We start from the raw sequence: 27,138 nt of genomic DNA on the forward strand, positions 1-27,138 counted from the left end.
GCTCATGAACGCACTTCACCAACCGAAAGTGCTTGACCAACCGAAAGTGCAACACCAACCGAAAGTGCCACACCAACCAAAAGTGTATCAACACCCGAAAGCTCAGCACCACCAGAAACCTCTGTAGCTCAAGACACTCAAGAAATACCTGAAAGCTTATCTGTCGAGGGGGAGAATGCCGATATGCTTTATGACGATGAAAGTCAATCCGAACTAGAAGAGATGGTAAACGCTGAATTGGATCCATCCTATGATCCAAATTACCCTCCCCTCGTCAAATGGACCAGAGATCATCCTGTCTCTCAGGTTGTTGGTAATATCTCTGAAAAAGTTCTGACCCGATCACAACTTAAGGCAAAACAAACTTCCTTGTTTTCAAAAGTAGAATTATGTATGTTTAACTCCTTCGTATCAAAAATTGAACCAAAGACAGTTAACACTGCTCTTGATCACTCTGATTGGGTTCAAGCTATGCAAGACAAACTGAGTGAATTCGAAAGGAACAAAGTTTGGCGCCTCATTCCAACTCCTCAAGATGCCTCAGTTGTTGGTCTCAAATGGGTATTCAGAAACAAAATGGACAAGGAAGGGAACGTGATACGAAACAAAGCACGTCTGGTAGTGAAAGGATACTGTCAGGAGCAAGGAATAGACTATGAAGAGACTTTCGCTCCTGTAGCTAGGCTGGAATCCGTTAGAATATTTCTTGCCTATGCTGCACATAAAAACTTTGAGGTCTACCAAATGGATGTCAAGTGTGCATTTCTAAATGGAGAACTTGAAGAAACAGTGTACGTAGAGCAACCTCCTGGATTTGTAAATGAAAGGTACCCTAATCATTGTTATATTTTGGACAAAGCCGTATATGGACTGAAACAAGCTCCGAGAGCCTGGTATGAAACGCTAACAAAGTTTTTAAAGATGTCCAAATTCAAACAAGGTTCGGTTGACCCAACCTTCTTTCGTAAGAAGAAAGGTAACCACCTTATGATTGTTCAAATTTACGTCGATAATATCATCTTTGGCTCAACGAATCCTAGCTTAACGGATGAATTCAAAAAGCTGATGGAGACTAAATTTGAAATGAGCTCAATGGGTCCAATTAAATTTTTCCTTGGTTTAAATATTAGACAGGGACCCGAAGGCATCTTTATTAATCAGGAAGCTTACACGAAGACTCTCCTTGCAAAATTTGGCATGATGGGAGATTCCAAGGTTAAAGTTCCAATGGTGTTCGGCACCAAGCTCACTCCATCCTTGGATAAGCCAGCAGTTGATATTACGCTATATCGCCAGATGATCGGTTCACTGATGTATCTTACTGCTAGCAGGCCTGATATCATGTTCTCTGTTTGTTATTGTGCTAGATTTCAGGCGAATCCGCGTGAACCTCATATACTTGCAGTGAAGAACATACTCCGTTATCTCAAGCGAACTACCTCTTTAGGTCTATGGTATCCATCCAACTCGGGCTTCTTCGTTCAAGCCTACTCAGATGCAGACCTTGGAGGTTGTGGACTAGACAGGAAAAGCACCACCGGAGGCTGCCAATTCCTCGATGGGAAGTTGGTTAGCTGGCAATCAAAGAAACAAACCTGTGTGGTTGGTATTTTGGGGGTATCTCACTAAGCTTTCGGGCTTAAAGTTGTGATTTAATGTTTTTCATGTTCTTTAGGAGACCGTGGCAAGGCAAAGGCGTGATCGTACCGCTCCTCATGATTATGTTTTTGATGTGTTTCTGGGAAGACTCTGATAATAATTGTATTGAAAACCTTTTTGTAATAACTTAATAAAACCGGGTTGTTTTTGAAAAGTTTAAATTGGTTGAAATTTTTAGAGCGTTACATTTTCCAAAGACCCACCATCCTTTTAGTGCTGATAGGCATTCCTCTCACGTTCATCTACATTTTCTCTAAACCACTCCTTATTTTAACAGACCAATCTAAAGAAATCGCAAGCTCGTCCTCTATTTTCATCATCATACCCATCCCGTAGATCTTTGCGTAAACTTGCATCTTCCCAATCCAAAAATTCCTTCAAGCACAAAGCATCGTCAACCCTAGCCCCTACATCGACAAATACGGCGGTGATGTTGTATCTAGAGATGTGGTATTATCAGATATTGGGTTTGATTGTCAATTTGCTTCTTTATCTAGAAATAGTGTTGCACTTGTCGGTCATGTGTCAAACTATACTGAATTAGGTTTTGATGATTTCAACCGGGTTTGATGTCGCTGTAAGATATGATATGTTGGGCCAAATTGAGCTTAATTGCTACTTTTTCTAAATACATATAATGTTAATTTATATAAAAAAAATATAAAGGATGAAGTAAACTAGCTGAGAATGTCATTGTTGATGCATATGTTTTGAATAAACACCATAGTAACCCTCTAACTACTTCATTGCAACCACCTTTAACAATCCAATTGCTTCATTGCTGACAAGGCAGACACATCAACTTTAAGTGTTTAAGTGGCATTTTTGAACGGTTATATGCCCTTATAAAAGGTGACCAAAAAAGCAGGTTTGCATCCATTTTATGCCCCCATAAAACAACAAAAAAGTTAGGGACTAATTCGATCAATTCCAAAAACATTGTTGGGCTAAAGTGACATTTCCCCTAATATGAAAAAGAGAAAAGAATCTAGATAGATTTAACTATTTAAACGTTCTTCTCTATTTTTCATAGAGTATAGATAGCTAAAATGATAAAAAGAAGAGAAGCAAGGGTGAATAATCAAACAAATCATAAAACTTCTTATAAATATATAAATTAAAAGAGATTAAAAAAAAGGCAAAACTTCAAAAATGGTCACTGTGGTGTGCATTTTTTCTAAAGTTTAGTCCAAACCTCGATTATTTTGGATTCATGGTCTTTTTGACATATTTTGTACATGGAAATGGTTCATCCGAAAATTAAAATGACTATGATACATTTACTTTTATCTTTTCCTTTTTTAATATCTATTTTAAAATTTTAGTAATTAAAATAATACAACATCTCTCTCTCTCTCTCTCAATTATGAAAATACAAAAACACTCAAGAAGACATTGAACTCAAGAACACATATTCATATTCATGAACACACACTCAAAAACACATACACACTCCACCTACCGTCCACCACTACCACTACCACCACCGACTACCACACCTTATTTTTCTGTAAATTGATTTTCTGGTAACTTCCACCATCTCCTTTTTCTCCACACACACGAAATCAGATCTGATGAATGGTTTTCGGATGAACACCTTCAAGAAGATGAAATCAGATCGAGTGTATGGGTCTCCAATCTCCTTCTTAGACGACGAGCTCCTCCTCCTCTTGTTAAAGCAAGTCATAGCATTGCCGCCTGGTAGGCCGTCTCTTGTAGCGGTGACGAGTTCAAAGTGATGATGACTTTCAAAATTGAGGATCTCATTTTCAGATCTAAGGATCTCGTTTGCAGATCTAGTAACGGTGACGAGCTTAAGGTTCGTCTTCTCTGGTGGTGGTGGTGGTAGCAACAAAGATGGAGCTGAATATCTGGTTTGCATATCTAGAAACCCTTCGTATCAGAAAATCGAGAATTATTGCTAAAGATTACCTGCGATCTGGATAGAAATGCTTAAACATCAACCAACTGGAGAAATCACTTCATTTACATTTAATCTGTAAGAAGATAGGGGGTTTAAAGAGATCCTACATGTCCGATTATAGCCTTTTTGTTGCAAATTGAAAGCCTAAACTTTCTAGGTAACAAAATCATAATTCTTGTTTGGAGTTTTGATATGTGTTTTAAATTTTCAAGTGTATGTGTGTTTCGAGTTTCGGTTGTGGACGAAAGATGGGAGAGGAAGATGATGGTGGTAGGTGGGTCATTTTCCATATATACAGGGCCGGTCCTGACGGTGGGTAACCCGGGCGACCGCCCAGGGCCCACGACTCTTAGGGGCCCAAAATTTTTGAAATATATAATATATATACATATATAAAAAATAAATTTTATGTATATGTCTTCTAAGGGCCCAATTATCAAATTAACCTAACTTTAGCTCAATGAAATAACATCTTTTTATGTGGACTCTGGAATGCGTTTTGAAGTAACGTTAATCAAATAGTGCCGCTTAGGGCATCTTTCAGGATTCTACATCTAGTGGGAACCAATTAATCAAATCGACACCTCGTGAATCCTAATCATTGCCTCGTGAATCCTAATAAAAATAATGATTCATGATCAATTATGTCGTGCGACTTCTTCCCTTCTCATAGTCTCTTACTAGCCTTCAGATTATAATCAGTTATGTCGAGTGAATGCAAATTTGCAAAGCACCCGGCGAATGAGATAAAAACCATAAGGTTGGCTATAGATTTTTATTGTTTGTTTTTTCTCCTCTGATTCTTTTGTTTTTCAACTATTATTAGTTTCTGATTTGATTTCTTATTCATGTTTCTTATATTATTTATTTTGTTTGTGCATCTGTGTCCAGATTGCTGGAGACTAGACTGTCAATTCTTTCTAGTTTTTACCTACGTTTCATATTTTTTACTTAACAATGTAATTTTTTTTGTAGATATCTGATTCAGAACTCAAAAATTTAAATCCAATTCTAATTTTTCTGATGTTTTAGTGTTGTTTCTGATTTGATTTTACGTTCCTAGTCCTAGTCCTGGTATCTAATCAAATGCTAAAAGCTTATATACTTTTTTTTTTTTTTTTCTGGTTTTAGATGTTCTCAGATTTCTCGAGACTTGATTTTATATCTTCTACCTACATTTTAGATTTTTTTCTTAAGAAGGTAATATTTTTTGTTGATATATGATTCAGAATTCAAAACTTTAAATCCAGTTCTAATTTTCAGATGTTTGATTGTTTGTTTCTGATTTTAATTTGCAGTTGCACCTTGATTTAAATTGAATATGATATTAGGCTTCTACAACTTTGAGACATAAGTCATATACCAAAAATCAGATGAAATATTTTCCCATGAGTAGATAGTGTTTAACTATTTACAATCTACAATGTTTTCCAAAAAAAATTATCCGGAATCCAGAAAAGGAAGAAACAAATTTTTTTTTCATGCCTTCAATCAAACTTATAAAGGATCTATGCATAATTTTTTCAAACTTATGAGTCCGTCTAGATTGAATGAAGGAGAACTAATTTGAATTAAAATGATACTAATTTCTCTTTTAGGTAATGTTGTGGTCATATTTATGTTTTTAATATTAATAGTGATTTTTGTGGACTTTGTAAAGATGTGTTTATTTTTATATTAAATTAAATTATTATTCTAGGGGCCTATTTTTCTCTTTTCGCCCTGGGCCCGCAAGACGTTTGGACCGGCCCTATATATATATATATATATATATATATATATATATATATATATATATATATATATATATATATATATATATATATATAGAGAGAGAGAGAGAGAGAGAGAGCCCTCTTTTTTAATTATTAAAATAAATAAATAACTATTAAATTTTAAAAAAAATGAAAGAAAAATGAAAAATAAATACTCCAATGGTATTATAATCATTTCAGTTCACCGAGAGACAAAATCTGCAACGAAACTAGCTCAAAAAAACCACAAAGCCAAAAAAATCGGGTTTGGACAAAACCTTAGAAAAATACATACCACAGAGACCATTTTTGCAATTTTGTTTAAAGATAAAAATAAAAAATAAAAAATAAAAAAATAAAAAATAAATAAAAACTTTACGTATTAGAACATTTTTTTTTTCATTTTCATTCACTTTAAATAAGTTCTTATATAGATAAAATAAAATCAATTAACAAATCATTAAATAACATAAAAGGTTGGGAAGTTTCAAATGAATATGGTTCAAGATATATAATTTATTTTAAACCAAATTGATTTTGATGATCTTATTTATAAGAGTTATAGATATAGATAATATTGGTCAATTATGTGATTAAGGATCGAGTGTTACATTTACAAGTCATAAATGTTTAATGTGCAATGATGACGATTATTAACATTTGAGAATTTGAGATGAGAACTTGTCATAATGAATGCTAGCTTTCAAAAGCAACTTAATCAAATATAAAATGTTTTTCTAAATGGTTTCACCCTTCAACTAAATCAAGATAAAATTCATAAAATTCATGATTAACAAACTATTCATTTTATGAATCATGATCACGAATAGTACCACCGTTATTTAGAGACTTGTTTCCAGAACTCAATCGGCTTCCGATGCTGAAAATAAATAAAACCAATATAACACGGTCAGTAGAATAAGGGCATTCACGTCTTTTGCACCAATGAGAAATCCTCAGGAAATCCCTTTTCGGTTGGGACCAAAAATTGAATTTTTGTCTCATTGACATCATTCTCAGTCACACCAAACACAAACACAAACACAAACACAAACACAGTACAACATGTTTTGTCTTGTCTGGATTTTACCTGGGAAATTGGCATCTTCCTTCTCACGGATTCGATCAATGAGAAATCTATATCTGCAACCGTGATTCCCGTTGACACTTTATCTGAAAAAATGCTTTAAATATTTAAAACTCTATAAAATAATTTTAAAAAAATATCAAATTCTTACCGGGTAAACGACCAATTACACTGCCCCAAGGGTCGATTATCAACGTATCACCAAAACTCTCTCTTTTCTCACTATGTTTCCCACCTTGTGCAGCAGCTATAACCTAATTCAACATTAAAAAACCATAAAAAAATATATATTTTCTTTCATTTTTTTTTCCAAAAGAAAAAGATAAAATATGAAATTCAATGATTCATACATAACATTGAGTCTCTATGGCACGTGCACGAAGAAGAACCTCCCAATGTGCCTCACCTGTAACTTTTGTAAATGCTGCAGGAACTAACAAAACCTGCAAATCAGATTATAAACTAATTATATAAAAAATTACTGATCCAAATATAAATAATAAAGATTGAGAAATTTTCAAGAACCTGAGCTCCATGGTGGAAGCGTAGCTGTTGATAAACTTCAGGGAACCTCAAATCATAGCATACAGTAAGACCCAAAATCCCAAAGGGACTATCAATGGCAATTATCTCCTTCCCTACAAAACTTTTGAATTTCAATTTTCAAATCAAAGATTGCAAATGACTCATATTCACATACCTGCTTCTGTAAAGCTGCTCTCTTTATAGACTGCACCTCCAGGAACATCCACATCAAACCTTCAAATATATAAAAAAAAAAAAAAAGGAAAAGATTGAGCTTCTGATAATATTTAATTGGAATTGAAAATGTCAAGCATCTAAATTCTCACATACAAGTGCATCTTCCTGTAAGTGCTTCTGATATTTCCAGCATCATCAATCAAAACATGAGTATTACATAAGTGTGCATCATCTGATCCTCTTTCTTGGAACCCTCCAAGAGACAACCACATGCTTGACTCCCTGTAAACTTAATTCATCACATTAAAACCCTAATTTCAATACATGTATAGCTTTTGAATGATAAATTCAAATTGGTTACTTACTTTGCAAGAGCACAATAACCTTTCATAACAGGGCCATCTAAAGGTTCGGCAATTTTAAGGCTTTCCCCATCTTTAGCACCCACAAACGAGAAATTTTCAGGGAAGCAAAGAAGTTTTGCTCCAGCTGAGGCTGCTTCCTGTGAATCATAACTTATAATAAAAAACGAGTAGGAATTGAGAGTTATAATCTGGAATTGATCATCGGTCGTAAACGATAATGGGGTGGGTTTTAGATATACAAAACCCTAATGAATAAAAACCTTTTGCTACTCAAATAACATCATTATCATGTTCAATTGAAGTGTTTTTGAAGTTGCAAGAGCTGTATAATTTAATTGATCATGTAACCATGAAAAGAATTGATAAGTTTCGAAACAAAAACACAGGCTTGACTTTGATTCATCCAGAGGATATGAGAGAAAAGGGAAACCTTGACAAGGCGAGAGCATGTGGCGTAATTCGCGGCAAGATCGTTAATGGATGTCATCTGAGCAGCGGCGATACGGACGGAGTTGACCGCCGCCATCTTTGAGCAGTCAGTGGAAATGGCACGGACGGTGGCGCGCTGGTGGTGGTGGTGGGGGACAGAAAATGAAATCAGTTGAACTCAAGCTCTCTTCCGGTTTGTTTTAATCAAAAGACACGTGGTTAATTATGAGAAAATCTATAAGTTTTATATCAATTTTTTGAGTTTTGTCCTAATTTTTTCTTATAAAATTTAAATTCTTTTTAATACACATGCTTTTGGATTTTAAACTAAGTATCTTTTATTCTTGTTTCCTCATGTCAACCGATAATCTATTACAATGAAGGTTTTTTTTTTGTCATATGTCCTATTCTCATTCATTTAGACACATGACATTTTCTAAAATTTTTAAATTTTTTCTATTTTCCACTTGTCATTTTATTGTATTTTTCATTTTATTAAATTAAAGTTCCACATTTAATATATAAGGTAATATATATGTAAGATATTTATTAAAAAGGGTTTATATATGTAATGTATCTAATATATTAAAGACTCATTAATTTTAACAATTCAAAAAAAATTTCATTTTTCTTATAAATTCAAAATTTTCAAATTGTTAAAATTTTAAATTTAATTTTTTTTTAAATAAACTCATGTAATACATGAGTCTCACACCTAGTCTACCCTAATAAATGAAGGTTTTTTTTGTCACTTGTCATAATCTCATTCAATTTACCACATGTAATTTTATGGTAATTTTAAATTAATTTTTATTCCACTTGTCATTTTATGTTTTTCTATTTTATTAAATTTTAAATATTATTTAAATCTAATAATAAATGTATATCAATTTCATTAATGGAGTTTCCTTTTAATTTCAAAATTACTAAATTAAAGTTTCATTAATTTCCTTTATTTATTTATTTAAATTATTTGTTTAAATTTAAAAGAGAAAAAAAACACTTTAATTTTTATAATTCAATATTTTTCTCATTTTTCTTATAAATTCAAACTTCTCAAATATTTTAAATTTTATATTAATTTTTTTAAATAAACTCATGTAATACATGGGTCTCACACCTAATTGAATAATACATGATGACATGATTACGTGTCATTGTCTCTTTAATGTCAATATTAGTAGATATCATCTTTTTTTTTTTTCATGACTTGTTTATCATCGGTTTCAAGTCAATGGATTTATTATATAAATCTACCCAAATAAATGAAGGTTTTTTTGTCACTTGTCATAATCTCATTCAATTTGCCACATGTAATTTTATGGTAATTTTAAATTAATTTTTATTGCACTTGTTTTATTTTATGTTTTTCTATTTTATTAAATTTCAAATATTATTTAAATCTAATAATAAATGCATATCAATTTCATTAATGGAGTTTCCTTTTAATTTCAAAATTACTAAATTAAAGTTTCATTAATTTCCTTTATTTATTTATTTAAATTTAAAAAAGAAAAAAAAACACTTTAATTTTTAATGTCAATATTAATAGATATCATCTTTTTTTTTCATGACTTGTTCACCATCGGTTTCAAGTCAATGGATTTATTATATAAAAATAGAATAGAAATAGACTAGTGATTAAGCGTATGTGATGTCTAAATGAAGTCATTTACTTCACGGATCATCTTTTTTATGAACGAAAAAAAAAACTTGAAATAAAATAAACTTTACTATAAAGATTCGACATTTAGAAGTTATTAAACCTTATTTGTTACATTTATTTGAACGATCTATCAAAAAATTATTATTTCTTCATATGGGTTGACCTTACATTCCTACATAACATAACACCCTCAAAACTAATAATAAAATCAAACCAAGGAAGCATAAACAAACCAAGTTCAAATCTTGTAAAAACGCCATTAATAACAACAAAACAATGAAGATTAATTCCAATAGAAACATGAAACTAGTGTTTGTGTTTGAATAACAAAGAACAACCCAACTGCAAATCAGCTTCATATGCCAATCACCAGAGCTTCTTCTTCTTGGCATAATCATCAACCATGTTTTATTACTCCAATTCTAAACATCAAAAACCTTTCTCAATAGAAATAAAAAAATCCCTGAATTCAGTTTTTCAGGACTTTATGAAGAACATTTAAACGATACGGGAGTTGCAGAGGATGACAAATTATGGTTGAGAAACAAGACTATAACTGTAATATCATCATGAAAGTGTCTTCTTACACCTCCCTCTACCCCTACTTTCTTTAAATCTGAGTATCTCATTTCTCTCTTCTTTGCTGCTTTACGAAGTGCAGCTTTCACAAGCTTCCTCCCAATTCCCTGCATATATTATATATTTATTATCATAAGTTCATAACCATTTGCATAAAAGATCTAAATATACATTACATGTTGAAAAACTTACATTTTGTGGAGAAGATTTGACTATATCAACAGCCTCTTGATCAGAAAGATGTTCCCAAAGGCCATCAGATGCAAAAATAAGAAACTGATCTTCTGGAGTGAGCTTCTGAACCAATACAGAAGGTTCGGCTTTTAGAATAGGCTGATTGAAGGGTTCTGGAAGTATAAATTTTGGCAATAAAGGTTCTTTATTGAACTCTGGTTTCTTCAAATAGACATCACCAATAGACCTAGAAATCTGCAAGATTGTGAAATTTTTGTTAGAATATAATATCCTTCATTTGGGAAAGTTATTACATACTTGGACATGGTTGTGATTGTAAGTTATTAAAGATGGATTTTAATCTACAAGGGTAGTTTAGGTAAATGACTAATGTGTACACATGTACAAGGGTAGTACAGTCACCGTGTATCTTGAATGTGAAAACTATGCAACTTGAACAAACCTTTATCGCGATTAGTGGTTGAATTAGGCTGAAAATAAACCGATAAGAAAACATGAGAGGGGGTATGAAGGTCTTTTAAAAGCTAAAAACCACAAAAAGTACATTCTAAGTTTCTAACCACTTGGATTATTGACATAATGAGGAAAAAAAGAAACAAAACACCCAAATATAGATTAACACTAGAGATTAAGTGTTTAAAAGCATTAAGCTCATTAAGTAAAAAAGAAAAGAGAGAGAATCTGAATAAGCTCTGTAAGAGAAATTACCTGGATAAGACCTCTCACACGCCAGACATTGTGCTTTAATGCTACAATATTTGGATCATTTGGATGCAATGAGCGTAGTTCTTCCCTAACAGATTCATAACTGGCATTGTGTTCTTCTGAAACCCTAACACCTTTGAATCCATTGATGCCTTTCTCTTCTCTTGCCAAAACTGCACGAGAATCCCCTGCATTTGCAACGTACAACACTCCATTGCATATTACACCAACCAAACAACACGACCCTACAGATGCCATTTTTGGATTGCTTAGCCATTCGCTCTCAACTAAAGAGATAAACTCCTCTTCAGTTGCCAAAAATGCTTTGCGTATAACATCATCTGACATTCCTTCATTCTCTGATGTCAATTCTGGAGTCGTGAATATGGAAAACAAATTAGAATCTATAAAGATGAAAACAGAAAACGCACGATATGAATAGAAAACATATGAGGAATTGAAGAGTGTACTTTTGATATTGTTGAAGAGGTGATTATTGATAAACCTTGAAGCTTCAGGGCCAGCATGTCCGTCATAGACTCCAACGAAGGTTCCTTGAGGCCCATGTTCGATTGAGCTTAATGATCCGGATTCAAGTTGACATTGATCCTCCAACACGCTATTGGCTTGGATCATCGCCATTGAAAAATCACCATTAACATGTTTTCCAGAGTCCTCATACCACCATAATCCATCCACAATTCCACCGAAATCCCCCTTTCTACCGCTATTTTGACTATCTCCTTCCATAAATGGCTTCCAACAAGGATACACGATTTTCTTCAATGTAATTCTAACCATTCTCCTTCTTTCGCATATTAATATAACCCAAAGACGAAACTTTTTGACAATGAGATGATTAAAACCCTAGATTTTCAACCTAAATCTCTGCTCAATCTCAAAACCCACATCACCGTCTACAAAATTTACCACAAAATTGCATGCGGATATCGGATATCGTAAATCTGCAAAATCACAAACATGAAGAAACAATTTATGGTGGTTGTAAAGAAAAAATATCAACTTTATAAAAATTCGACGCAAACCAACATGAAAATTGTTTGTCTGTGCCAAAAATCAAACACATTAAGCAGAATTTATAACATTACATGATTAAAACTGACCTCCAATCAAAAGCTTTTCATATATGGCGGATGCTTACAAACCGAATTGTAATCATAGCATTAGCAGCTCTCGGTTTGGTTTAATGGGGGAGAATTGGTCTTCGGTTTGGAGTAATTTCGGAGGATTCTTGGATGCAAAGAAAGAGGGGTTGTGCGTATGCCTATAAATAGCACACGCCTCACACGAGTCTAAATTTCTGTGGGCTCTGTTCAGGGTCGATTCGGTTGATGGGCTATAGTCCAAAATTGACAGAAGTTAGTAACGATCATGCCAAATAACATATTGTAAATTCAATTCCTTTCGTGATATGTGTAAATACTATATGTTTGCCTGAAAAAAACACAACAAAACAAACCAAATTTTTTTTTTAACTTTTTGTGGTAAATTCTTCAAATATCATTTTAAAAAAATATATATGTAATGTAGTTTTTACATACTAACTTTTTGTGGTAAAAATCTTTATGAAGTTAGTTAATTTTTAAATTAATGTTATTTTATATTTTCCTTATAATTTATATTATGACTTTTCCATTTATAATTTTGTTTATGAAGTGTTATGGTTATTAAAACTAATGTTGTTATTTTAAATTATTTTTTATATAACTTTTACAATCATAATCAATACCTGGACATATAATAAATGGAAAGCTATAGAATCAGGTTCTTACACAAATGGAATTAGTACTCTGATTAAATGATTAATTGTAATGTTAAAGTTTTGTAACATTTTTATTTATTTATTAGATAGTTGTAGTTACATGTTTATTATGTTTGTTTTCACATGTTTAAGTGAATGGATTTTTTAAACAAATGATCGATTTTTGAATGGCTTCTCTTAATTCTAAATCATCCTTACTCGATCATTGTTGGGAGAATCACAATAAACTAAGATAATAATAAACACATGATCCATATTTCGAATATAGGCAAGAAGTTGCATAAGGTTTATTTGCATTTATTTATAACCAAATTTTAGATATATTCATTAATCATTGTCATAAGGATAACACCCGTCGACCAGGTAGATTGAAAGTAGCATTTAAAAACACACCTTTTAAGTTTTAAAACCTTAAGTTCAAAGTTTCATAGAGTTTGTAGAAATAAAGGGTCCCTAAAGTATTTCAAATGTTTATTTAATCAAGGTTCAAGTACCCCCTACAAGTCACGCCTTTCTAAACATATCCACTTAGCCAAGCCTTGTATCCTTCAATCTAAAGACACATAAAAATAAGTTAGACAATATATTTGCCTAATAAGTTACGTGGGTTTGACTTAGTAGAGTAAGAAGATGTCAATCAACTTACATAAGCCAAACCCCCCAAAAACATTTGTAAAGCATCATTAATAAAAAGAAATGTATATTTCTCACAGTTTTCAAAACAACTCAAGTTAATTAAGCTTTCGGTTGGCAAAAGTCAATATTTATCTCAAAACACCAAAAGAATTGTTGGGATTTATTCAAAATTTTGGTTTTAAAAATGATAAATATAATAACAGGAACATTTTAAACTTAAATAACATAAAATTATTTTATATCCACCAATGATTATTTTAATATGAACGAAAGACTAAAACACGACGATAAGAAGAAAATAAATACAATGATAATATAAAAGTATCAAACTTCTTTACATAAAAAACTTTTAAGCTTTTAAGAACAAAATTCATTTTTGTCTAAAAGGAAAGTATACGAGTATCAAACTTCTTTAAGTCTGTCTTAACACTTTAAGATAGAAAGAAAAGGATTATATAGAAGGGATTTATGTCATTACAAATTATATAAACAAAATGTTTTTTTTTCCTTTTTTTTTTTTACAAATTTGCACCCACTATACGATGGAGTAGAAAAGAACAAGCATTCTAAAGAGATTAAAATTAACAAAATAAAACCACTTAGGTTGTGGTGATTTGGTAAAACATACGAAAAATATGATGAATAACCTATTGATTCGTATTTATTTAAAAACCAACAATTTTTATGATATTAAAATTAACAAAATAAAACCATTTAGGTTGTGGTGAGTTGGTAAAACATACGAAAAATATGATGGGTAACCTATTGATTCATGTTTATTTAAAAACCAACAATTTTTACGATATTAAAATTAACAAAATAAAACCACTTGGGTTGTGATGATTTGGTAAAACATACGAAATATGTGATAGATAACCTATTGATTCATGTTTATTTAAAAAACAATAATTTTTACGATATTAAAATTAACAAAATAAAACCACTTGGGTTGTGATGATTTGGTAAAACATACGAAAGATGTGATAGATAACCTATTGATTTATGTTTATTTAAAAACCAATAATTTTTACGATATTAAAATTAACAAAATAAAACCAACTGGGTTGTGATGATTTGGTAAAACATACGAAATATATGATGGATAACCAATTGATTCATGTTTAAATCATGATAGTACTCTGGTCATGTAGTTATGGATGTTTGTCTGCAGTAACTCCAAAACACGAGACATAGCCTCATGTTTACAACGGAGATTAATCGGTACATTATAGCTGACCCAAAACTCATGTTAGGAAAGTTTCATTATACTAACAAAAAATAAGATAAAAGCCGTTTACTCACAAAGTGATCATTCTGCTCCACTAGACCAAACAAACATCTTCTTTTCGTTACAATGAAATGAACCATGACATGTAACTGATTAGTGATTACAGAAACTCTCAAAATCATTTGTCTCAATTTTTTTTCATTAATTCTACATAAATACAAATTTTATTTTTCCATTTTAAAAGGGACTCGAATGAAGCCACCTGCAAACGACGTCGTTTATATTCTTCTTCTAGTAGGGGCACCGGCAACCCCCAAACCATTTGTCCCAATCCCACACACAAACCATCTTCTCCCTGATTTGATTCACCTCCGTCCTCCTCCTCCCAACAAAAATGGAATCCAATACGAACGGCAACTCCGCCGTCTCCAACGCCACCATCTCCTCAGCCACCGCCACATCCCTCCCATCAGTTCAAGGTGCAGTTCCCTCTTCGAAACTCACCCAACTGACGGAGTCCTTAAAACTAGAACATCAGTTCTTGAGAGTCCCATTCGAACACTACAAGAAGACGATCCGCGCCAACCACAGGGCTGTCGAGAAAGAGGTCTCTGCCGTCATGTCCACTCTCTCAGATTCCGGTGATCTCTCCCAAGACGATGCCGTTAAGCATCTCAATTCGCTCGTTTCTAGATTACAAGGTCTCAAGCGGAAGGTAATTAATCTTCATACTCGTAAACCTAATCGACTAATTCAATTATTTTTCTAGGGTTCCGATTATCTAAATGCCGTACTTAATTGTATTCCATCGATCAATTTCTGTTTTCTATTGGTTTATTGGATGATTAAGAATCTTGATAGGAAAATTGTTACCCCATTCCCATCAATGCCTGATAATCTGTAACTAAACAGTTGGAAGATGGGAGTAGGGCTGAGCATCTCCAAGCGCAACGGTGTAAGGCCCGACTTGATCATCTAGAATCCGCCGGCGCCGACAATATATCAGAGTGGAATAACACGCGGTTGAAGCGTATACTGGTAGACTACATGTTGCGAATGTCATACTATACCACTGCCACACAGCTTGCTGAAAGCAGTCACATACAGGTATTTCGCAATAATCTTCTGTTTCTCTTCATTCAAGATTCTTTTACAATTATCTTGTGAAAGTATTCCTAGATTCTTGATTCTTCTACAACTGTCACACGTTCTTGCTTCATCTTTTACAGGATCTTGTTGATATTGAAATCTTTTATGAAGCCAAAAGAGTGATGGATGCTCTAAGAAACAAGGAGGTAGCTCCTGCTCTAGCCTGGTGTGCTGATAACAAGTCTAGGTTAAAAAAGTCTAAGGTATACTATACTTATTTCTTCAATCTTGTAATTGCTACTGATAAAAGAAAAGATACATAAACATGGCTGATATTGAGTGTTCTTTTTCTTGATAACAGAGCAAATTCGAGTTTCAATTGAGGCTTCAGGAGTTTATTGAATTGGTGCGCAATGAAAAGAATCTCCAGGCAGTTACATATTCCCGAAAACACCTTTCACCATGGGCAGCTTCTTATATGAAAGAGTTTCAGAAAGTTTTTGCCACATTGGCTTTTACTTGTAATACTGGATGTGAGACATACAAGGTTAATGTTCTTTTCAATATCCAATGAGTATAAACATTCCATGATCTGGGAAAGAATGAAAGAATGGAATGGAATCAACCATTCCTTTCATTCTGTTGATTAACTAACATCTTTTTGTGTGTTTGGCAGGTTTTATTTGATGCAAAGCAATGGGATTTCTTAATGGAACAATTCAAACAGGAGTTTTGTAGGTTATATGGGATGACTCTTGAGCCTTTGTTGAATATCTATCTCCAAGCAGGCTTATCAGCTCTGAAAACTCCGTATCCTACATTTATTATTATCATTTTACTTTAAAAAAAAACTTGTGTAGTTTTGGCTTGACTATTGGGATTTAGATTCTGTTATGAGGATGATTGTCCAAAAGAGGATCCTCTGTCTCAAGAAAGCTTCCGGAAGCTTGCGATGCCATTGCCTTACTCAAAGCAGCATCATTCAAAACTTGTCTGCTACATAACAAAAGAGCTGATGGATACAGAGAATCCACCACTTGTTTTACCCAATGGATATGTTTACAGCACTAAGGTTAGTTAGCTAAATCATATTCAATCATGTCTCCATCAACTAGATTTTGGAATGTTAAAAGATTGTACAAAACTTTTATTGGGAAAATAATGTTTGTTTTGTTTTGTTTTGAAGGCTCTTGAAGAAATGGCACGTAATAATAATGGAACAATTACTTGCCCAAGAACAAGAGATGTTTTCAGCTACAGTCAAGTGACAAAAGCATTTATTTCATAATACCAATGTAGCCACTACTACATACTTACTCATATAAATATATAATATGCTAATCATGTGTTTGTTTCTTTGTTTCTTTGTCTGTCGTAATTGTTGTTTGTACCTAAAACCAAAAACATGTCTTGTTGGAAAACATTTATTTTCATGTCCAAAAATGTACAGTTCGTGGAAAAATATATCCTTTCAGTTTCGTTCAGTGTTATCATATTTGATTTAATCGATTGTGCTTGAGAAGTGGGAAGCGATTCACACATAACTTTTCTCTATAAACAATAATTAATGTTTTATAGAGTTGTACAATTCAACCTTTTAAAGTATAAATTATCTTTTTTCGCATCTTTATTATGATGTAAGAGACACCTGGATACTTTTAGACGAGTGAAATATCTCTTAGATTTTGCCATTCCTATTTTGAAATTTTGAACCCAATGGGGATTGAGGGTCTTTTGTCATTAAATAGGATGCGATGTTGATTGTATTTGCTCAAAACATCTTTGACAATCATGCAAGTTGTTTCCTGCTCTTCTCCCTTTCATTTAGAGTTATGTTAATTCTCGTGGAGTCATCTAGGAAAGCAACGGAATACCAAGACCTTCCCATTGAACTGCCCTCTCCTCCTTAAGTTTGACCTTCCTCTACAACGATACCTTCTAATATACTTTCTTCACATGTCTTCAATACTTGATATATTTCTATGGCACTCTCCATCATTCTTCTTTTTCCAGATGTCCTCACTGAGGATTAAGTAACAAATGCCTTCAAATGAGAGTTTCATGATTCTATGTGAGCTACTCACTGATACAGACCAACTCTTAAGGAGAGCAGATAATAACAACATATGGACTTCGTATTCGAATCTAATATCAACAAATATCAATTTTGTGATATTATTGAGTTGAACTCGTTCACATGATCCGTCATTGAACCACCATTCTTCATAAGCAAATATCTAATCAAGAACCCTTGTTAGTCGTTAAGGGTGTTTTTTTTTTGTACATGTTAGACAACTCCTTGATTAACTTAAATGTTGTTTTTTCATTGTCAATGTTGAAAACAACGTTATTTGCCAACGATAACGTGACTACTTCAAGGGTGTGCTGATCTAACATATCTCAAACCTCCTAATTTATGGCTTCTGATATTCTTCTACTGAAGGGTAGGTGTAACTTTTATGGTAGAGATAATCTTCGATCTACATCCTCCAAAATCCAAAATGCGACCTTTAAATTTTATCGATCTTAAACTTCCCATCTTTCCATCTTCAACCATAACTTTGATACCGGTTGTTAGGTATTAAAAACAACTCAACAAAATTCATCATAATAGTATAGATGATAAAGCTAAGAAGATTAAACAAGAACACACAACAAATTTAACATGGTTCACTTGATTAGAGTAATCAGTCTACATCCACAGAAAAACTAGAGAAATTCCTTTTTACTGATTATCAATGCTATGCAAGATTTATGCATCAATTGGACTATCATTCTCAACACACACACACACACACCTATCAGGGTTACAAGAAATGAGATATATTTATAGTTTCGTTGACCTAACTTTATGGGTTAGGCCAATGACCATATGCTAGGCTGGCATAATAAGAAACTTATTCTCTATGGTTGAAAGGACAACATTGAAGCTCAGGACTAGTCTACTAGACACCGAGCTTCTAGGAACACCGAGGGAAAGACTGCACTTCAAAACATTTGATCGAGAATTTGCTTTTGCCTTGACTTCAAACTTCGCTTTAGCCGAAAAGCTTGACCCTTTTGCTTCATCCTGATATCTCCAACCTTCATTGATACCAAAACTCATAATTTGCTCTAGGCCGAAGCCGAGACTACACTCCTTTGGAAGGCTTCACTATTTGGCCAAAACTCATCATTCGCTCCAAGTCAAAGTGGAGACAACGCTCTTTGAGTCTATACAAGCTTCAATCTCACCGTCAACATCGACCAATTGACCGGTCTTCTTCTTGATAAAGTTATTTTCAATTCTTCAAATGTTTTCTTTCTATAATCTTAGAAAAATGTTGTGCACAAATCACTTTTTTTTTTTTTTTCGAACATATGTAAACTAATGTAGCAAGAAACATTTAGCGTTTTCATATTAAATAGTTATATAATATAATTTGTCCATATTTAAAATATTATAAGAGATCTTATTAGGAAAGCAATGTTTTTGTATAAATCGGAAGAGCCACTTAACGTCTTAACCTCCTTGCCTAAATAAGTATCCCTAGAATAATTGAAAACAGAAATTACTCGTTGCAACCAAACCTCCGAATTTAACCCACTTCCACACAGCATTCGGGAACCCCAAATTGGACCCAACGTAGACGCCCGGTTGAATCTCCTCACTAATCCCCCTTTATCGCTCTCTCCGATCTTCCCTTAATTCTCAAATCTCTACGAACATACAAATCTTCATAATACCCGTTTTAAATTTCTTCTTTTTGTTTATAATCATCTACTCGAATCAACACAGACGTCGGCAACAAGGTGTTTTGCATTACAAGCTCGCGATTGACTCTAGATATTCATAAGGTTGATTTGTTGTTTCCAGTGAATTAGTTAGGGTTTTTGCTTTTATTGGTTATTGTTGATTATAAGTGTATCTCTTAGGTTTGTTTGTAGATTCATGAAAATTCCAGGTTTAAGGCTTTAAGTTAATATTTGTTTTTTTCTTTTAGCAGGAGGATGCTTTTGATGCTATGATGAATCAAGGAGTTACGGACACCATAACCACCCTGGACCCGAATTCACTTGAGGTAGGCATTAAGACACCTGCAGAAACAACACTTTAGCATGTTTATATAACTCTAATCGATGCCTATGGATGATATTCAAATTCTTTTGCTAGTCATTCATTGATTTTTAATAATGGTGCATTTCAACTAAAACCATTTTTGATTCTTTTGATTTTTAAGCATCACGCTGTTGATTCAAGCCATGGACAAGCACAATCATATTATGCCTCATCTTCCGCCCCTGAATCTGCATCCTGGACCATGTATGGAGCTGTTAGCGATTCCACAGGGAACAAAACTTATCCCAGTGCCAACTTCAGCCATGATCAACGTTCAGAACCTCAATCAAGAAACCTTCAAGATGGATTGAGTGTGGCATCTGCTAGCACTGTTTCAAGTTCTGGAGCAGCTAATTTAGAGTATGCTAACTATGCAACTCCAACTGCAACTGCAACTGCAACTGCTACATACCCGAACAATGATCCATATGGATATGGAAACACAGGATATGCAGGTTACTATAATAGTAGCTATCAGCAGCAGCAGCCAAATCAATCATACCCTCAACAGCAGCCAAATCAATCATATCCTCAACAGCAGCAGCAGCCAAATCAATCATATCCTCAACAGCAGCAGCAACCAAATCATTCATATCCTCAACAGCAGCAGCAGCAGCCAAATCAATCATACCCTCAGCAGCAGCCAAATCAGTCTAGTCAAACGTATGTTCAACCTAGTCAAACGTATGTTCAGCAAGCAGGAGCCTATCAAAGTACAGGTGCTCCTCATCAGCCTATTTCCTCATTTCAGAATACAGGGTCCTATCCTGGGCCTGCAAGTTATTCAACAACTTATTACAATCCTGGTGATTATCAGACATCTGGTGGTTACCCAACTGCAAATTACAATACTCAGACGAATTCATGGAATCAAGGAAGCTATCCAAGTTATGCTCATCAATATCCAAACTACACTACAGATTCTAATGTTGCTTATACTGCTCAAAATAATACTCCTGTGGCATCTGTACAATATCAACAAGATTATAGTAAACAATGGACAGATTATTATAGCCAAACTGAAGTCACATGTGCTCCTGGGACAGAAAATGTATCTTCTACAAGTGCACCCAATCTGGTGTCTCCTCTTCCTGTTCCTGTTCCTGTTCCTGTTGTTGCCAATGCTTATTCTGCTCCAAACAACCAACAAGTGGCATCTACTGCTCCAGTTCCATCATCTTGGAAGCCAGAATCTGGCTTATCTGAGTTACCCTCAGTGCAGGTTTGGGGATTGCTTTTCCCATATAATTTAATACCATTGTCATGCCTCTTGTGTATGTTCTTAACTGGATTCAGTAATACTGCATGCTTAGTAGTTATTGCCAAATGAATAACCAATAATATAATTTTGCATAGTAGATTGTAGGAGACTAATTGTAATTGACTGTGTGATGAAGTAGGAGGATAGTGTGTGGCTAGACTTAAAGAAGTTGGTTCTTTAGAAGACTGTAGATAGGAGGGAGTGGAGGTTTAAAATTAGGGTAGTGGAGTTGCATAGGTTTCAATTTCCTTTTATTTCTGTGTGAGCTTCTAAGTGTAGTCTTTATCTTTATATTTATTCCTTCTTTATATCTGCTCCCTACTTTCTGCTCTATTGCTCTATGGCTTGTATCTGCTTGTTACTTTCTTCTGTACTCTATATTGCCTGTATCTACGTATTACTTTTTGCTTTATTGCTTGTATATGCATATTTATACCTATTTGTTTGCATATTTCCTTTTGCTGAAGCATCATGTATGGAATTCCCCTAACACCATTTGTTATGGGACTTAGGAATTGTTGATGTTGTTGTTGGTGTCTGATGGATGTTTGTGCTGTTGTTTTGGTCTTTCCAAGCTTCTTTTACTAAAAAAAAAAAGAAAAAAAAACCTGTGTTGCATTCAAAAATAGTATAATATCTAAACATAACACTATGTATCAATCCTAACTGCTATGTTATATGCCAGGGTTTATGAACCTTTTGAAGTTCTAATTGTAATTTTATTTTTTTCTTATTCTTAGAATGAGCAAGTTTTGTATTTAAGACTTAAGAGTATATGTAACCTAAGAAGTTACATATACAATGTTTCTGTGGGGCTTCCAAAATGAATGTAGAACTAAATTGGTGATATTCCTTTTTCCATATAAATTTTAAAATGTAACTTCCTTATTTGTGCATAATTAAATGGTTACAGAAACCATGTTATTTTTTTTATGGGTCAGAAATCAGAAATATGCTTCTTACCATGTTAACATTCTAACCTGTTTAACTTTCTTGAGTTCACATTCAATAATTTACTTTTATAAAAATGAATCTTGTCTATATTATTACAGCATCATCAATATGTAAGAGTTTATTTGTTATTATATATTTCATCTCATATAAAGGTACGTTCCTGTTTTTTTATTCTGTTCTATTTCTAGTGAAAAAAAAAAAAATTAAACATCCAAGAACTATCTTTAATACTTAAAGACATGCTTACATTACATGCATACAAACAATACATCGACTTATATGCATACAAGAAGCCCTGTATTCCTACATACTTACACGTTCTTGCATCCATACTTAAGTCTTTTATGATTTTGTTCTCAGCCTAGTGCAGCAATTAACAATGTCCATGAAAGTTACTGGAAACAAGGGAGTCAAGGGTACCAAAATTACCATGTTACCCCAATGCAATCAGGCTTTCAGAAGCCTTTGGAAGCCCCCCCTCAAAGACCAAATGTACAACAATATACAGCTTCTCATCAGGTGCCTCAAACCTATCAACCACCTCCACAAACTTCTGTACCCTTTGGGGTAAACAAAGTGCAGATTCCAACAAACCCTAGAATCTCTTCTAATTTACCCAAAAACCACAATTCCACAATTGGACCCACAAAACCAGCTTATATCGGTGTCTCACTTCCTAACCCTAATGACAACACATCATCACATGCTGCTGCTGCTGCTGCAGATTCTACAGATAAGGTAAGACTTGATATGGACTAAAGAATCTACTTTTTTTTTATCATTTATTTAATCATTGAAAATTATCTTTTTTACAGCCTGGCACGCTTCCCAAGTCACTACGTGGGTATGTAGAAAGGGCTTTGGCTCGTTGCAAGGATGATAGACAGATGGCAGCTTGCCAAAATGTCCTCAAGGAGGTTTGGTTGCTTTTGTAACTTTCATGGTTTTATATAATTTAAACCCGAAAACACATTTGAATATGTTGCTATTGGCACTTATATTTTTTATTATTATTGAAGGTTATCACCAAAGCAAGTACTGAAGGCACTCTTTCTACACGAGACTGGGATACTGAGCCCCTTTTCCCAATTCCCAACACTGATACCATTAATAATGAGTATGCTTCTTCTCTTTAACTTGTTTTTCTATCAGTCTTTTAAACCATTTTTCTGTCACTTTATTGAATAGATCAACTCCTCCATCACTGATGAAGAACAGAAGAAGTCCAAGTAGGCGTGCAAAAAGTAGGTGGGAGCCTCTGCCAGATGAGAAACCAGTTGAGAAACAATCATTTTTTACCCCCGAAAGTGTAAAATCCAGTGGAGGCTTTCATAGCATTGAAAGAGATAAGCAGGTTTGTTGCTTTCTAGGGTTAAATGCAAAAAGTAGAAATGTACTTTTGTTGATTAGTAATTCTTTTTATCATGTGTCTGTTTTGTACAGTTTTCAACAGGAAAACCAGAGAATAAGGAGAGTAATAAGTTTAGTAACCTGAGATTCTTTTTATCAAATCAAAAAGAAGCAAATAAATCAGGTTTTCGTCCAGCTAAAAGGCAACATATAGGTGAAGGTAAAAGCGCACCTGTTAACCACAACAACAACAACAACAACAATGACTCATCATCAAGTGATAGTGACAAAGAACAAGGCCTAACTGCATATTATGCAAGTGCAATTACACTTGCGGATTCACCCGAAGAAAAAAAGAGACGTGAAAGTCGTTCAAAACGTTTTGAAAAAAACCATGGAAATCGAACAACATTTAATAATAATAACAATAATAATAAAGCCAAAAACTTGTACACTAGAAGGGCGTCTATGTCCATGTTGGCAAATAGTAGCAACACCAACACCTCAGATGACAGTGGAGGTGCCAGCAGGGCAGTTGAAGATATTGATTGGGATTCTTTAACTGTTAAAGGAACTTGTCAAGAAATTGAAAAACGTTACTTACGCCTTACTTCTGCACCAGATCCTGCAACTGTAAGTAAATCATCATCTTCTTCTGGGGTTTAGGGTTTAGGGTTTAGGGTTTTAATTTGTGTTTGTTTCAGGTAAGACCTGAGGAAGTATTGGAAAAGGCTTTGGTTATGGTTCAAGAGTCTCAAAAGAACTATCTTTATAAATGTGATCAGCTCAAATCTATTCGACAAGACCTTACAGTACAACGGATACGCAATGAGTTGACTGTCAAGGTACATATGCTTTGACTTATGTAATGTAAGGATAGAATGGTCATATAGAAATTAAATATAATTTCTAATTATATCTTTGTATATAATCTTCAGGTGTATGAAACCCATGCAAGATTAGCAATAGAAGTCGGAGACTTGTCCGAGATTAATCAGGTTTGTCTTTAATCTCTAGTTGTAAAACAAAGTTATTTATGTTTAAATGAAAAAAAAAATTAGCAATTTTAAATTAATGAAAAGGTATTTTGATTTTCCAGTGCCAGTCACAATTGCAGACTCTTTATGCTGAAGGAATTAAGGGATGCCATATGGAGTTTTCTGCTTACAATTTACTTTGTGTTATCTTGCACTCCAAGAACAATAGAGATCACTTGTCAGCCATGTCTAGGTCCATTTTATTAATATTATTATATTATCTATATATATAAACTCAAAACGACGTAGTTTTGGGTTTTGAGTTTTATTAAAAAAATTGAATTTCAAGTGTAGATTATCAGTCGAAGCAAGGAAAGACGAAGCAGTTAAGCATGCTCTTGCAGTGCGTGCAGCCGTGACATCCGGAAACTATGTCTTGTTTTTCAGATTATATAAAATTGCTCCTAACCTCAACACCTGTCTTATGGGTAAGACCCTCATTTTACTTTTCATTACTATTTTTTTATTAATTAATTAAATATATAAATAATAATAATAATAATATTATGTGCACAGATCTTTATGTGGAGAAGATGAGGTATGCAGCAGTGAAATGCATGACGCGATCATATCGGCCAACACTACCTGTGAATTATGTGGCTCAGGTTCTTGGATTCCAAGAAAATGGATTGGAGGAGTGTACAGAATGGTTGAAGGCTCATGGTGCATCTCTTGCTATGGATAATTCTGGAGAGATGATGATTGATGCCAAGGTATTTTTATACAATATACTATGCTTTCATCCTCATTTACTTTATTATTATTATTTTTTTTTTACCCATTCATTATATATATAATTTCTACTGCAGGCTTCCATGGCTTCTTTGTTTATGCCAGAGCCAGATGATGCAGTGTCCCATGGGGATGCCAGTCTTGCTGTTAATGATTTTTTGACACGTTCATTGTCATAATCATAATCATAATCATAATCATAAATAAATAAATATATCAAGAGTCAAGACAAGACACATGTAAAAGAAAACTAGGTTTTTGCTGACGTGGATCCTGGAGAAAGCCAGCCTGGAATTTAATATGTGGCTGGGTTTTTTTGATGTTGGGATCGAGATAGTGTACTACTAGTAGTATCATGGAATAGAAAAAAAAAAAAAAAACAAATGAGGTGAGATGAGATGAGATGTTGTTTTTTATTAGAATCAGATGTTCATTCTTTTTTTTTTTTTTTTCTATAGAGGCGTTATAATGTGTATGGCAAGATAGATTTTGTGGATAAGTTATTGGTTTAAATTTTGTAATTTGATTGCTTATGTTGTGGTGTAGCTCTGATTTATTCTTTAACACACTTTTTTTTTCTGTATAATTCTGTTATCATTCTGACTATTCAAGAGTGGATGACGAGATGAAGGCATCCCTTCTGGTGGATTTTTGTAAATCTTTTATAATTTGTCATTTTCTTTGACCAATTAGTTTATTTTATTGATTATATAAAATAAAGAATACATATTATTTATAGACAAACATATCATCTAAAGAAATTTGTCGAAACAATCAAAATTATTATGTGTTTCGAGTAAAATAAGAATCATTTTGCACATTTTAATCATTGGTTTATTACATAAAAAAGTCCTGATAGATTTTTTTCTTCTGATTAGACTTATTATTATTTTTTTCTATCTAGAAAGTTATTTCACATTTTCTATTTGGCCTTTGTTTACCGATAACCTTTTGGTTTTACATAATTCTTTTTCTAAAAAAGCTTGGAGAGTGCGTTTAATTGCGGAAAAATAGGCTGTTTTCCGGAAAAAAATTCCAAAAGAATTGAGAATTTTGAAAACACATTTAGTTCGTCTATTTTTCTAAATTTTTCATGAAAAATAAAAATTTTCTGTTTTTTTAAATTACAAAGAAGTTGAAAATTTTTAGAAAACCAATAATTATTATTTTCCACATTTTTCTAATTCTAAAATATTTCTAGAATATAAACACACACACTTATTTCCACCTCTATCTATCCCAACCCACTACACCCACCCACTCCCAAGCCCATCCTCACATACACACACACACAAACATCCCCCCCCCCCCCCCCCCCCCCACACACACACACACACACACTTAACACTACTACCACAATCACCGACCTCCATCACCATCACCACTACCCCATCACCAGCATCACCATTGCCGCCGCAATCATCGCCGCCGCCGCCGCCACCACCACTGCCCCCCGCCGCTGCCCCCACTCCCACCCTACCACCACTACCGTTTTCTAAAAATGAAAACCAATAGAAGTATTCACATCTAACCGCATTTTCTAGATTTTCTAATGAAAACTGAAAACGAAAAACAAAAAATAGAAAGGGAAAACAAAAAACGGAAATTGAAAATTTCCCTAACTAAACACAACCCTAACTGTTTTATTTTTAGGATATATATAGAAAAACACAACCAATTATAAAATTACAAGATGATTAGATAGATATGATAAATTTTTATACTTTATTTTTTATTTTTTTAGGATACTGAGTTTTTTTTTAAAGAAACCATATGAATCCTCCAAGATTTCAATCTATTTATCCTTTTGGCCGTTTTTAGTCGAATTCCATCGATTATGAATGTTTGCCTAAAGTATATATATTAATATTTTTTTGTTATTATATTTATATAATTTATTATTA

The 27,138-nt window shown here is 33.5% G+C and overlaps 4 protein-coding genes across 6 annotated transcripts; 2 read left to right on the forward strand and 2 right to left on the reverse strand.

Moving 5' to 3' along the window:
• Window positions 1–6,018: 6,018 nt before the first annotated feature.
• Window positions 6,019–8,122, reverse strand: LOC111895279 (deaminated glutathione amidase, chloroplastic/cytosolic). Its single transcript, XM_023891370.3, has 9 exons — window positions 7,922–8,122; window positions 7,492–7,628; window positions 7,280–7,408; window positions 7,125–7,183; window positions 6,950–7,062; window positions 6,775–6,867; window positions 6,576–6,678; window positions 6,428–6,510; window positions 6,019–6,217 (listed from the first exon to the last, which is right to left on the reverse strand). The coding sequence occupies exons 1-9, from the start codon at window positions 8,015–8,017 to the stop codon at window positions 6,176–6,178; spliced, it is 855 nt and encodes a 284-aa protein (XP_023747138.1). The 5' UTR covers window positions 8,018–8,122; the 3' UTR covers window positions 6,019–6,175.
• A 1,727-nt stretch (window positions 8,123–9,849) lies between these two features.
• Window positions 9,850–12,344, reverse strand: LOC111895271 (probable protein phosphatase 2C 48). Its single transcript, XM_023891362.3, has 5 exons — window positions 12,190–12,344; window positions 11,536–12,030; window positions 11,069–11,436; window positions 10,358–10,594; window positions 9,850–10,272 (listed from the first exon to the last, which is right to left on the reverse strand). The coding sequence occupies exons 2-5, from the start codon at window positions 11,864–11,866 to the stop codon at window positions 10,072–10,074; spliced, it is 1,137 nt and encodes a 378-aa protein (XP_023747130.1). The 5' UTR covers window positions 11,867–12,030; window positions 12,190–12,344; the 3' UTR covers window positions 9,850–10,071.
• Window positions 12,345–14,985: 2,641 nt separating this feature from the next.
• LOC111895249 (protein MAEA homolog) lies at window positions 14,986–17,285 on the forward strand. The gene is made up of 7 exons (XM_023891339.3): window positions 14,986–15,427; window positions 15,625–15,819; window positions 15,942–16,064; window positions 16,163–16,348; window positions 16,478–16,611; window positions 16,687–16,873; window positions 16,988–17,285. Exons 1-7 carry the CDS (start codon window positions 15,107–15,109, stop codon window positions 17,087–17,089), a joined length of 1,248 nt encoding a protein of 415 aa, XP_023747107.1. The 5' UTR covers window positions 14,986–15,106; the 3' UTR covers window positions 17,090–17,285.
• A 1,953-nt stretch (window positions 17,286–19,238) lies between these two features.
• LOC111895261 (SAC3 family protein A) lies at window positions 19,239–25,767 on the forward strand. Of its 3 annotated transcripts, none has more exons than XM_023891351.3 (14): window positions 19,239–19,638; window positions 19,785–19,862; window positions 20,022–21,122; window positions 22,476–22,853; window positions 22,931–23,032; window positions 23,135–23,232; window positions 23,304–23,469; window positions 23,559–24,098; window positions 24,170–24,310; window positions 24,404–24,463; window positions 24,565–24,695; window positions 24,797–24,930; window positions 25,019–25,215; window positions 25,312–25,767. In XM_023891351.3, the coding sequence occupies exons 2-14, from the start codon at window positions 19,806–19,808 to the stop codon at window positions 25,411–25,413; spliced, it is 3,207 nt and encodes a 1,068-aa protein (XP_023747119.1). In that variant the 5' UTR covers window positions 19,239–19,638; window positions 19,785–19,805; the 3' UTR covers window positions 25,414–25,767. The 3 variants fall into 3 exon arrangements, with proteins under 3 accessions (XP_023747119.1, XP_023747118.1, XP_042754164.1); XM_023891350.3 differs by having other exon boundaries at window positions 19,244–19,638; window positions 19,788–19,862; XM_042898230.2 differs by lacking the exons at window positions 19,239–19,638; window positions 19,785–19,862 and having other exon boundaries at window positions 20,340–20,619; window positions 20,718–21,122.
• Window positions 25,768–27,138: the final 1,371 nt, after the last annotated feature.

The sequence above is a fragment of the Lactuca sativa genome, chromosome 9 (genome assembly GCF_002870075.4).
Source record: "Lactuca sativa cultivar Salinas chromosome 9, Lsat_Salinas_v11, whole genome shotgun sequence".
NCBI classification, from domain to species: domain Eukaryota; kingdom Viridiplantae; phylum Streptophyta; class Magnoliopsida; order Asterales; family Asteraceae; genus Lactuca; species Lactuca sativa.